The sequence below is a fragment of the Beta vulgaris genome, chromosome 8 (genome assembly GCF_026745355.1).
Source record: "Beta vulgaris subsp. vulgaris cultivar EL10 chromosome 8, EL10.2, whole genome shotgun sequence".
NCBI lineage: Eukaryota > Viridiplantae > Streptophyta > Magnoliopsida > Caryophyllales > Amaranthaceae > Beta > Beta vulgaris.
In genome coordinates, this window is record NC_079209.1 from 14950030 (window position 1) to 14963815 (window position 13786).

Consider the following 13786-nt stretch of genomic DNA (forward strand, 5'->3'; position numbering starts at 1 on the left):
GATAGTTATTGAATGTTGATTTATTATTAGTGGAGAGAGTTATGAATACAAGAAGTATCCCTTTTACTTTTATGCGTAGCCTTAAAAATAGTATATTAGTAACCTCAATTATTTCTTCTTGGAGTAATCTTGTTTAATTATATGAGTAAGTTTATGTAACCTTATTTAAGCTTATGAGTAACCCCATTTAAAAATAAAGAAACCTTCATTTGTTCATACAAGTAGCCTAATTTAATTATACGAGTAACCCATTTTGTTTACATTAACCCCATTGTATTTAGAAGAGTAACCCTTCTATTATTATGCTAAAGTCTAAAATATTATATGAATAACACACTTTATTTTTTTGCAGCAACCTTGTTTAGTTTTTAGGATAAAATTATTTAATCCTATAAGTAAACCATTTTACATATGAGTAGCCTACTTTAATTTTATGAGTAACCTCATTTATTCATACCGATAACCTCATTTATTCATAACGGTAACCTCAATTGTTCACACAAGTAGCCCCCATTTATTAATACAAGTAACCTCAATTGTTCATAAATGAAACCTAATTTATTCATATGAGTAACCTCATTCGTTCATAAGAGTAACCTCAATTAATGATACAACGAATCGACGATCATATATAATCATATGAGTAACCCCAATTGTTAACAAAAGTAACTGAATTTCTTGAATTCATACTAGTAACTTTATTCTTTCATAAGAGTAACCTCATTTAATAATATAATGACTCTAACTAATCATATGAGTAACCTCAATTGTTTACAAAAGTTATCAACCCCCATTTATTCATACGAATAACTTCATTTGTTCATAAGAGTAATCTCATTTATTCATATCAATAATCCCATTTGTTCACACAAGTAGTAAGTCATATTTTTTAATACGAGTAACCTCATTCGTTCATAAGGAGTAATCCCATTTATTTATACCAGTAACCCTATATAATCATATGAGTAACTCCATTTTGTTCACACAAGTACCCCCATTCTGTTTTATAAGAGTTACCTCTTCTATTGTTACACGTAGCCTTAAAATATTGTATGAGTAACCCCATTTATTTTTTACAATAACCTCATTTGATTTTTGGAATAAGCTTGTTAAATCCTATGAGTAATCTAGTTCAATCTTATGAGTAACATCATTTATTCATATCAGTAACCTCATTTATTCATACAAGTAACCCCAAATGTTTACAAAATTAACCTCCGTTTATCAAAACGAGTAACCTTATATATTCATACAAGTAACTCCAATTGATCACAAAACAACTCTCATCTATCAACACGAGTAACATCATTTTTTTATACGAGTAACATAGTTTGTTTATAAGAGTAACCTCATTTAATCATATGATTATGCTATTTGATCATACAAGGAACCTAACTATTCACAAATGTAACCTCACTTATTCATACGAGCAACCTCACTTATTCATACAAGTAAACCCAATTGTTCACAAAAGTAACCCCATTTCTTCATACAAGTAACTTCACTTAATCATATGAGAATCCTATTGAATTATATGAGTAACCTCAGTTATTCATAAAAGTAAATTCATTTATTCATACGTTCACATGAGCAACCTTATTTAATTACACGACAATCTTATCTAAGCATATAAGTAACCTCCATTGTTCACAAAAGTAAGCTCATTTATTCATAAGAGTAAACTGATTAGTATTTCCTTTTATTATAAAAGTTACCACATTTATTATAGGATTGACACTCCTTTATTCTAAAGAGTAGCCACATACTCATACAAGTAATTCCATTTGTCCATAAGAGTAACTCCATTTGTTTAAAAACATTTGCGCACAAGGGTCAACTTCAAAAGGTCCTATATCACAACACACTCAATATATTTGTAAAATTCAAGTTGGAGCTGAAAACTTGACTTGATATCTTTCTAACCCCTGGTCAAGCGCTCGATTCCGATGAGAAACGAGTAAGATATGACCTTTTCAAGATGAGTTGGTTGACTGAAGAAGCGCGCGCGGCCACACGCAAGACGAGCTAAAAGTATTAATATGCTTGTCAAGTGTCATATTCTACTTTGGATTATACAAATTTGTGAGAATGACATTGTTTCATCATTTAGATACATTCTTCTAAGGCTGTTGTATTGGTAGTCGCATATTTTTGGGGGTGTTTGGCAATTAGAGTTTTAGAGCAAAAAGAGATTTTTGGACCACTATTTTTAGAGTTTTGATTAGTCAAAAACTCTGGTGTTTGGTAAAATAGAGTTTTAGATAGAGATTTGAAATAAAAACTCTCAAAATGAAAAGGCTCCCAATAGGATCTTTCTCTTTAGAGGATTAGGTAAAAATATATCCAATGACTTTTTTGTCTTTCATAATAATATTATACATATGTATTAAAATGTCTATAAATGTCATTTCACACAAACAAATGTCAATAAACTTTTAACAGTCATTTAATTGTTACCAAACAAATTTACAAAAGAAAGTTACCAAATTAGCAGTCAAATCTACTGAGCAAAAAGTTAAAATTATAACAACAAACTCTAAACTCTATTTGCCAAACAGGACATTTATTTTCTTTCATGATTCACATTGTCTAATTCGATTATTCATGACCTGACCCAAGAAAATCAGGTACCCGGTTTGCGGGTACCCGATTTTTTTGGGTCTGGTCACGGACTGCTTATTTAGCTGCTCGTATTTTCGGGTACCCGGTAATGAATTTCCCTACTTTACATGATAGATAGAGTTGAGAGTTGGATTATAAGTTATTTGTCAATTAGGGAAATGTGGACTGGTATGATTTTATAATTGACCTGGCTGCAAGATTTAAAGATAGTAGACGTTTGAATGTGATAGTACAATTCAATAAATTGCAATAGTCAGGGTCATTGAGGCTTCTATTGATGAATTTGAAAGTCTGAAATCTATTATGTTGCAAAGTGGTCATGTTTTACTTGATTCTTACATGTTGGATAGTTTTGTGAGAGGTTTGAGATATTATAGAAAACCTTTTGTGAGGGACTTCAAACCAAGCAATGTTTCTAAAGTAATTCAACATGCTAGGCTATCTGAAAAGCAATTAAGGATATCATCTCAAAATCTTACATCAAACCCTTTTTAGTCACTCACTTAATATGAACCTAGACCTTTTAAGCATATTCCTGCTGTGTGAGAGTTGAGAAAATCACTATAAGATTATGTTATTATTGTGATTAAGCCTATGCAAGAGGTCATATATGCCAGTTTGAAGAGCCACAATTCTACACTGTGAAGTTCTTGGGTGAGGATGAAAAGAAAAGGAAACAACTGCTAGGTGATAATGATAGTGATGAAGATGATCAATTGGGTATAAAACTCACCTTTTGAGTCACAAGTCTTCCCACAAATTTCAGTTTCTGCTTTTTCCTGGCACTGAAAGCTATCATACCATGAGGCCATTGCAATTGGGCAGGATAGGTACGGAGGATGGTCCCTCCAAACTCGCACCCACATAAAATTCCCATCCCCATCCCCGCCCCACCAAGGGGGAAAATTGCAGACTCATCCTAGTCCCAACGAGTACATTTTTACACCACCATTCCCCACCACCCACATGGGTACCCGCGCCCGCGTCATACCCACAACTATCCACCCAATAATCCCAAACAATATGCCACCATTATTGTTGCAAAGTAAAATTATTAATAATATAAGTATACAAATTGGATTATAATAATAAATATTCTAATATATAATATGCTTTTTGATAGAGAGAGTAAGTATGAGATGAAGGAGAGGTGGGAAGGATGGGGTTTGCGGGGATGTGCGGGTATAACCACGCCCTAATTGGACGGAGATGGGGCGGGTCTCCTACTTGACCCGTGTCACGACCATCCCTAGACTTAAAGGTTTAGTTAACGGAAAACCTTTGCATATCCTTATTGATTCAGGAAGTACCCATAACTTCCTAGATACTTTTGTTGCCAAGAAATTTTGTGAGTGATATAGATCCATAGGCAGTTTATGTTGTTGAGGGCAATCATATAGCTACTCATATTCGTAAGGGTTTTAAAGGAGTTTACTCTGCTAGAATTTTTAATTTTTTTTTTTTTTTTACAGTTTTTCATAACTTGAAATTTCTAAACTTTTAATTTTCCCATAAATCTTTTAGAATTTTTTTTGAAATAAGTTGACTTGAACAATACCTCGAGCAATTTGTTTAGTAGAAAGAATTTGGTAGGAAATGAATTGGAAGAAAAGATTTTAGTTTCCAATGTTTGGTTTAAAAATAATATTAGAAGTGATAGAAATGGAAGGAAAGCCTCACTAGTAGAATAGTTGCTTATTTCTGCGGTGGTATTGCTGCAGTTTTACCCATATGCAGCGATAAATCACGTGAAAAGAAAACGTAAAATATGAAATAGCCCTATTGTTGTAGTTTCCAGCCTAAATCACAGCAATAGGTCTCAACGGAAAAAAATTTCCAATTTGGTTGATTGTTTGAAAAGATCTATGGCTGCGGTTCCCAGCCAAAACCGCAGCAATAAACTCTATAATTAATAAAAGAACTCGGCTAGGGTGTTTATAAGGTGAGAGAAAGATGAGTACGCCTCATTCGGGATCTCTCACTCGTTCTTTAGTTCCTTCTCTCTCACTCTCATTCTTCCTCACGCCTCCTCATCCTCTCTCTCACTCTCATTCTTCCTCCCTCTCTCATTCTCCGGCGCCATTAAAGCCAAACCTCCCTCCCTCCATTAAAATGTCTATAGAATTCGATTCTTTCGCTCTCTCCTCCTCAAGTTTACTCCTCCGTTCCTTTTCGACTTACTCCTTCGTCGTTGCTCTTCGTTCAAATAGCGCCGATGCACCGACTCCACAGTTCTGCACGCCACTCGACTCCACAGCACCGTCGCACCACTCGACTCCACCAATAAGCTGCACCTTCAGCATCACCTTCAACCTTCGCTGAAATCGGCGATTTTTTTCGCGCTCAACCACCGCCAGCACCTTCGCTAACTTCATACTCGCCTCTCTCAAGCGCCAGTTCTTTGTAAGCTCTTTTCGTTTTTTTTTTCCAGATTTGAAATTACTCGATGGTATTTTAGTTTTTGGATTTTTTACATTTATTTTCCATTTTTGTTGTTTTTTTTTCCAAATCTGAGGTTACCTTCAAAACCAACGTATTTGACGAGATCTGCTGGTTGTGATATTATTATTGGTGGTGCTCTTAAGTCAGATGGAAGCTTCAGCGATCTTGTGCGATTTTGAGTCTTCATTTTTTCTTTTTTTTTTTTTTTCTTTCTAGTTAGATTTTATTTTTATTTATCAAATCTAATGGTTAGGTAGTGATATTTTAGTTTTATAGTTTTGTTTTGAATTATATTCATTTTTTTTTGTAAGAATCAATATGATGTTAGGCTTTCTGATTTTTTTTTTCCAGATTTATCTTTTGCTTTTTTTAATATATATGTTGATTTTTTGCATCTTTGCATTCATTGTCATTACTTTGTGTGTTCTATTTTCTTCTTGCACTTTTTCCTATCAAATTTGATGGCAAACAACATTTTTTTTTTACATGCATCTATTGTTGCGGATCCTACACAAAATCGCAGCATTAGGCTTCATTTCCTTATATTAAAAAACATATATGTTGTTGCGGTTTGAGTAAGAACCGCAACAATAGGTAGATTACCTCTTGTTGCGCCCTTAATTGTTGCGCTGTGAAAACCGTCGCAATAGGCCACTTAATGACTGCAACAATACGCAATCACAAACTTTTATATGAGGCGGGCCACACCTTCAACTAATGGTGTGGCCACCCCCTTCCCCCTTTCCTCTCACTATCCCTTTCTCACGCAAGCCCCTTCTCCCTTTTCTCTCATTTTTTTTAACTCTTTGTTTTTTTCTCTTTGATGTGTCTTTCATTTTTCCTATTTTGTTGCCTCATTTTCTCTCTCCTCTTATTTTCCCTATTTTTTTTTTCCTATTTTCTCTCTCCTCTTATTTCCTCTAAAATTTTACCATTGATTCCCCTCCCATTCTCTCACGCACCCCCCCTTTCTCTCATTTTTTTAAACTCTTTTTTTCTTTTTTTTTTTATCTTTAATGTCTCTCATTTTTCCTATTTTTTTGCCTCATTTTCTCTTTCCTATTATTTCTCCTATTTTTTTCCTATTTTCTCTCTCCTCTTATTTCCTCTAGAATTACCATTAACACATTGATAAATAAGGACGTGACCAACTAATAATAAGTCCAAGTTAGGCCTTATAATGATGCTCGTGTCCCCTTTAAAAAAAGCCCAAGTGTGAATCCGTTTTCGGATAACCCTACCTGAATGTACGTGTAACTCTTATTATTTGTAATCTTATTTATTTGTTCGAGTAACCTCATATGTTCGTAAAAGTAACTCTAATTATTATATAATAGCTTGAATTGTTTATAGAAAGTAATCATAAAAAAGGTACAAGTAACCCATTAATTAGTTCATAAAAAATATCCCCATTATATATTTAAAGTAATCTCATTTATTCATAAAAAGTAAAACGCGTTGCTTTTCAATGCTAAGGTGTTACTTTTAGTTAATTAGAGATTACTTTATCGAATGCTAAGGGGTTATTTTACTGACACTAGAGATTACTTTTTATAATGCTAAGGGGTTACTTTTACTGAAAGTATAGGTTACTTTTTATAACTATAAGGGGTTACTTTTTTTTATAAATAGAGGTTACTTTTAATATAAATAGGGGTTACTTTTACTGAAAGTATAAGTTACTTTTGCTATAACTAGGGGTTACTTTTACTATAACTAGGAGTTACTTTTGCTGAAAGTATATGTTACTTTTTGTAACCGTAAAGGGGATACTTTTGCTATAATTAGGGGTTACTTTTACTATAATTAGGGGTTATTTTTTGTAATGTTAAGGAGTTACTTCTACTAAAAGTAGGTGCTACTTTTGTAATTATAAAAGGTTACTTTTATTGAAATTAGGGGTTACTTTTTAATTATAAGGGGTTACTTTTTAATTATAAGGGGTTACTTCTACGGTAAATAAAGGTTACCTTTTGTAATTATAAGGGGTTACTTCTCAAATCTCCTCTCTCTTCCTCCACCACAATCGTTGGCTCTTCATCTTCGGACCTCTCTCTCTCATCTTTGGACCTCTCACATCGGACTTTTATTGAAATTAGGGGTTACTTCTTTTTATAAATAGAGGTTACTTTTACTATAAATAGGGTTACTTTTACTGAAAGTATAAATTACATTTTGTAAATTGTAACTGTAAGGGAATTACTTTTACTATAACTAGGGGTTACTTTTACTATTACTAGGGGTTATTTTTTGTAATGTTAAGGAGTTACTTCTACTAAAAGTAGGTGTTACTTTTTAATTATAAGGGGTTACTTTTATAATAAATGGAGGTTACTTTTTGTAATTATAAGGGATTATTTTTTCAATTATAAAGGTTATTCTACAGTGAATAGGGGTTACTTTTGTCTTTTGTAATTATAAATTTGGTGATGCCCTATTGATGTGATGCCTTTACAAACAAAGACACATTGGAGGGAGAGGAGGTTCTCCTGTTGCCCGATATTTATTAGTCTTCTCCTTCACCTTGAATTCTTCATCCCTGCGTTTCTCCTTTGCATGTGCTCTTGCTCCATCAACAATTTGTTTTTACATTCCATCTCAATATGATACTTCTGCAAAGCTTTAGCCCTCCTTTTCTCTGGTCATTCTGCCGTTTTTTAAAGCAGAACATTGTTAGAATAACTTTCTAATTTTATAGCAAACGGAGTCTTGCTTATATATAATGCGAACCCCTGTCATCTCCAATTTGCATCTCGCTTTGTTCCTCTTTTTGTCTTCCCATTCCAGGATTGTTGCGTTCAGTTTCTCATACCTTTGTACATAGATGGAGTATCTATTAATTACTTATTATAAAATCTAAATCTAAATATGCTGTGGAAAATTAATTATTGAAGTTTGATTTCAGAATTGAATCGCTCCGATCATTGTTGGGAGGAGGAGAGAGAAAATGGCAAATGTGAGGAAAAGAGGAATTGGGGCAGGAGGAGATAGAAAAAGTCGAAGATCTGAGGAAGGAGGAGGGAGGAGGGAGGAGGGAGGAAGGAGGATCGAAGAGGAATTGGGGTGGGAGGAGAGAGAAAATGAAAAATGTCAGTGTAAGAGAAATTGGGGGAAAGAGGAAGAGTTACAGTAATATGGCCACACGGTTTGGATTCCGTGTGGCGTGTTGTACAAAAAACGCTTTGATATTCTACTAGTGCCTCTTTACAAATTTCAAATTGGAGGAATTTGGGAGAAAAGACAAAATTTAAACGAAACATAAAAAATTTTAGGACTTGTTCGGCTTCATTGTAAGTTCCTTGTTTTTAGTTTTATGAACATAAAAGTCATATTATATAAGGGGTATAATTAGTCATACTTATACCAAAATGATCAATTTTGAAAACTGACAACAAAATATTAGAAACTACTTTTTGTGATTTCCATATTTTTATTTTTGATTTTCAAAAAATTGAAATCTGGAAACTAGAAAACGATAACAAACAACCCCTAAAATTTTGTACTTTAGTTTTCTTCCATTTCTGTTCTCTTCTATTCCTTTCTTCCTATCCTATTATTTTTTTCTACTATTTATTTTTTCCATCCTCATCTTATCTTTTCTAAACTATTCTTATCTTTTTCGAACTTTTCTTATCTTCTCTTATATTTTTTTGAACTACTCAACTTCTATCTGCTCTTTTATCTTTTTTTAATAGATTTACATTCTACTTGTTACTCATTCTTATTTTCTTTTAAATATTTTCAAATTTTTTTGAAAATATTCTCAAGTTTTTTTTTCCTTCTGAAAATAAGTATAAAAAGTAAATTAACGGCAACAATATAGAGCTGATTAAGTGAACACGACTTGGCCTAAGTTTTTCCCAGACTTGGGAAAATAATTTTGGTCCGGTTTCGAGCCCGACCCGATCTATTTTTTTTTGCAACCGAGACAGGTTTTAAACAAGACGAACGACTTTTTAATCTAAATTTCTGTCTAATCCGATTTCGGCCTGTAATCGCAGACTTTAGGCACAAAAATTTGGCTTGCTTCGATTCGATCAATGGGCAAACTTTTTAAGGAATGGTACAACTTGGCCCATGATCAACTCTCTAATTGTTACACTTTGATATTTTATATTATTCACAAATTTCAGTTTGATCACCATTTGTGATTTATATGCAGATGAAAATATAGTCATGTGGGATCTTGTTAGATTTATGATAACATGAAGTTTATTAATATGTACTTTTTTTATAATTTTTACAAATACAAAACTAAATATACATGTCCTTAAAATTTTATATTAACATGCGTAAAAAGTGTAATAGTGTAGATTAAAATGAAATAGAGGGAGTAGCTCCCTAAATGATTGACAGTGTCTAGGACCCAATTTGACCGAACCGTCAAATAAGTGTAACCTCCTTCTCAGTTAACGGACAGTTTAAAAATGGAGAAAGTGGAAAACCAAAGATCCTGACAAACATTACATTTTACATCCATTTCTCATAGCTTAGAGCAGCAACAATGGCGATTCTACCCACTGAGATAATCAGTGAAATCCTCTCTCGGTTGCCTGTAAAATCACTTCTCAACTTTAAATACGTCTGCAAATCATGGTACTTTCTAATCAAATCCCCCAATTTTATCAAACTTCATCTCAATCAAACCCTAATTTCCAACTCCGATCGTCATCTCCTCCTCCTCTCCTACAATAGAAATATCTTATCATCTGATATCGACGTCGACGTCGACGATAATCACCCCCTATTCTATGAACTCAACCACCCTCTTAAACACCATGAAATCGACTTGATAGGTTCTTGTAACGGCATCCTTTGCATCTCCGATAAGTCCAAAACTAATGTCTTCTTGTTCAATCCTCTAACAAAATCGCAACGTAAACTCCCACCCTGTCGTAAAAACCTCGGCAATAATCATAATAATAAGACTTTGGTTTTCGGGTTCGGTTACGACAGGGAAAACGATGATTATAAGGTTTTGAGGATGATCCAGGACAGTTATTATAATGAGGATAATAACAGTGAAGCTGAAGTTTATAGTTTGAGGAACAATTCATGGAAATGTGTTGAAAGAATGCCATATTATCTGTTGTTTGTGTCTCGTCATGGTGTTTTTGTTAATGAGGCTATACATTATATTGTGGTTACTAAGGAACTGCAAATGCAATGCAAGTTTATTGCAGGTTTCGATTTTAAGACCGAGACTTACTCGCTTATGGACTGCCCTGATTATGATGATAAGTTGGGTGGATGTTTGGATATGGGTGAATTGGGTGGTTGTTTGTGTTTGTTGGTTATGTATCGTACATTACTTCCTGTTGGCCCCTTGGAGATTTTTGATGATAGAATTGAGTTTACGATGGATCGTGCTGATTTATGGGTGATGAAAGAATATGGGAAGAAAGAGTCTTGGGTTAGGTTGTTTAGTATTCCACAGACACAGACTTTTGATATGTATTTACAGGTTAGGGTTATTGTTTACTCTAAAGATGGGAAACGGATTTTGTTAGAGTTTGATACTTTGGGGCTTGGTTGGTATGATTTGGAGACCCAGAGTTTTGATAGGTTTAGGGGACTACCGAAAGCACCAATGTCTTCGGGGTTTTTCGTAGGTAGCCTTGTGTCCTTGGGAAATGATATGCTGAAGTCTGAAGGAGGTAGCATACCGTCCATACTAAGGAAGAAAACAGAGAAGTAACAAAACCTTTTTAGCTATATTTTGTTTTCATAGTTGCATATGAAGTCCAAATGCATGAAAATATCTTTCACATATATTATTTCTTGCATCCTAGTTGTCTGATATTCAATTGTAAATGCTCTTGTGTTTTATTTTGTGGCTTGGTGATTGGTGTTTGTGGGCGTACCAATAGGGAATTTCTGAATGGAGAAGTATCAATGTTTGTAAGAAATGTATGTATTTGCTTTATTGGTTGAAAGTCATAGACTCATAGTGTCTGTTTGCCTTGATCTTAATTATGTAGCTCCTAATTGGGAATATAAATTTGTGAGGAAGAGGATAAGGATCTTGAGTAGCTTGTGACTACCTTCGGCATTAGATATTAGTTCTTTTGCTCTGTCATTGGAAAAATTGTTCACTCGAGCACTCCAATCACCTTACAATACCCTTGTGTCACATGCTCAAATCAAAGCTATCCATATCAGATACTTCTAATGATCCCGCATTCTTGAAGAACTACAAGATAATGTCACAATAGTTGTTTGACTTAAGCACATTACTAGATTTATGCAGTTCAGTGCACAAAACCCTTTGAAGTCTGTAGAAAGCTCTTTCATCATATTGAGCTGTATGGTTGTATCTTTTAGTTTCATGCCTGCTGTATTTCTCTTGTTTGGGATTATACTCATACACTGTTGCAGTTGTGTTTCAGTGTTTCTTGTAACTCTGAGAAAGCAGAGGCTACTGCAACAATTCCCTTGTCTCACCATAAGTAGAGATTTTTATATATTGAATCTTACTTTAAGCTACTCCCTTTTTAGCAGTTTAATATTATTGAATATTGATCTTAAATTCTGTTTTCTTGCTAGCTTGTTTATTTGCAGAAGCTGTGCAAAATATGTTTAATTGTGTCTCAAGTTTGTTTACCAATCCTTTTTTCCTTCTTTTAGCATATGCATGTTTCTTAATTATGTATCGAATTGTAAGCATCGGAAGGATCTTATAAAGAATCTGGAAAGTAAATTTTCTTTTAATGCATTGATATCTTTTTATAGTACTAGAAATGCACATTCTGAAGCTCTCCCTTCTTCATTTGTTCAGGAAAAATTTGGATAATTTTCTTTCTACTGGATTCAAGCTGAAGCTATGACGGATGACCAATGACCTATTTGAGCGACTGCTTGAGACTTAGTTCAGACCTATCTATGTTAAGTATGAAAGTGGTGTTGCCCTGATCTAAATTTTTTGTACTCGTTTGCTTCTTTGATGCCTTGGTATGACGTTAACTGAACAGAAACAATCTCTACTTGTTTTATAAATCTTCTTAGAAAATGAAAAAATTGCAGGACCAAGCATGAAGCAAACCTCTCGCAAGCTTAATGTTAGAACTTCTTTAAAATTACATAAATATTTTATGAACTTCTTTAAAATACCGGTCTCCACTCCTTTACGACCTTTATTGTTCATTGCATTATTGCATACTTTAAAAAGCACCTGTATGAAAATAATACTTCTACAATCTCCAGGGCTACCACTTTACTATTATGTGGTTAAAACTTGTGGTTTTGTCATTACAATCTCCAGGGCAACCACTTTGCTATTATGTGGTTACAATTTTTGCTTAACGAAAAGATGCCTTAGAGAGAGAAACTCTCCCTTCTCTCTAGGAACACTGTTCCATTGCTTTTCCTTTCGACGTTTTCGTTGTTGCCATGGCAAGAGGAAGAGCTAAGAAGAGTGCTCAAAAAGGAAAGGGGAAGAAGACTTGTCCTTCATCGTCGCCGGTGAATAAAACGAAATCTGTAGATGAGGTAACTGGAGTAGAAGCGATTAAAATCCCTAGCCCAGCTGAAAATAGTGAGAAATTAGCTGGAAATATGGTGCGAGAAAATGTGGAGGAGGTATTAATGTCGAGTATTGATGATACAATACATAAATCCATAGAGAAAAGAACGCTTACAGAATGGCTAAATGTTATGAAAAGTGCAGAAAAACCAGCGATTGCGCCTAGATTATCCTGGGCTCAGAGGGTGGAGAATGAAGCAATGGAGGCAGGAATGACAAATAGCTTGAACAAGGTAAAAGATCCTTCTATAATCTCAATAGAACTTGATGATATACAGGAGGAGATAGAATATTGGATGTCTGCTGTTGTGTGTTATGTCTTAGGTGCTAATCCACCTATTTCTGTTATGGAAGGGTATTTCAAAAGGATATGGGGGAAACATGGGATTGATAAAATAGCAGTTATGGGGAAAGGAATCTTCCTTGTGAGATTCTCTACAACTGAAGCAAGTTTAAAGGTGATGAATGAAGGATTTCAGTTTTTTGATCAAAAACCGGTGATAGTGAAGTTATGGGACCCTAATATGGAAATAAACAAGGCAGCTGTTGAATTGGTTCCCATTTGGGTCAAGTTCCCAGGACTACCTTTTAAGTACTGGGGAGAGAAGAGTTTGTTCAAGATTGTAAGACAGATAGGGAAGGCAGTGAAAATGGATGATGCAACTAAAGCTAAGGATAGACTAAGCTATGCAAGGGTGATGATAGAGGTTGGTCTTCAGGGTCTATTACCAGAAACCATCCAGTTCTATAATGAACATGGGGTCTTAGTGACTCAACTTGTGGAGTATGAGTAGAGGCCAGTTCAGTGTGCTAAGTGTAAGGGATTTGGGCATGAAACTGAGAAGTGTAAGAAGGGAGACGGTAATAAAAGGTGGGTGAAAAAGACCTCACAAGTTCCAGATCAGGAGGGGTTCATTAAAGTCACTGCTAAGAGAGGAGCTAATGAAGCTAACAGAGTTGAAATTCCAGTTCACAATACATTCCTGCCTTTGGAGGAGGAGGTGGAGATTGAGAAAGGGGAGAATGGTGTGGAAGAGCAAGCCAGTGTAGTTCATAAGGCTATAGAAGTAGTGACTGGGAGTGGTGGAAAGAGTAGCCAGAAGGCTGTTCAAGAGAGTGGTGGAAAGTGTAGCCAAAAGGGTGCCCAAGATGAGAATGGTGATAACAATAAGAGTAAAGAACAGAGGGGGGAGCCCTCTA

The 13786-nt window shown here is 34.6% G+C and overlaps 1 protein-coding gene and 1 long non-coding RNA gene across 2 annotated transcripts; both read left to right on the top strand.

Moving 5' to 3' along the window:
* The first annotated feature begins 3752 nt into the window (after window positions 1–3752).
* LOC130589675 (uncharacterized) lies at window positions 3753–5462 on the top strand. Its single transcript, XR_008967275.1, has 2 exons — window positions 3753–5025; window positions 5138–5462. It is a non-coding gene; the product is annotated as an uncharacterized LOC130589675 (long non-coding RNA).
* Window positions 5463–9417: 3955 nt separating this feature from the next.
* LOC104901064 (F-box protein CPR1) lies at window positions 9418–12171 on the top strand. Its single transcript, XM_010688608.4, has 2 exons — window positions 9418–10758; window positions 11843–12171. The coding sequence occupies exons 1-2, from the start codon at window positions 9569–9571 to the stop codon at window positions 11889–11891; spliced, it is 1239 nt and encodes a 412-aa protein (XP_010686910.2). The 5' UTR covers window positions 9418–9568; the 3' UTR covers window positions 11892–12171.
* The last annotated feature ends 1615 nt before the right edge of the window (window positions 12172–13786 follow it).

Bases quoted from the DNA above. Each gene is read 5' to 3' on its own strand.
- LOC104901064 (XM_010688608.4), top strand. From the start codon at position 9,569: ATGGCGATTCTACCCACTGAGATAATCAGTGAAATCCTCTCTCGGTTG. The intron at 10,759-11,842 runs GTAACAAAACCT...TCATTTGTTCAG, and splicing joins CTAAGGAAGAAAACAGAGAA to GAAAAATTTGGATAATTTTC.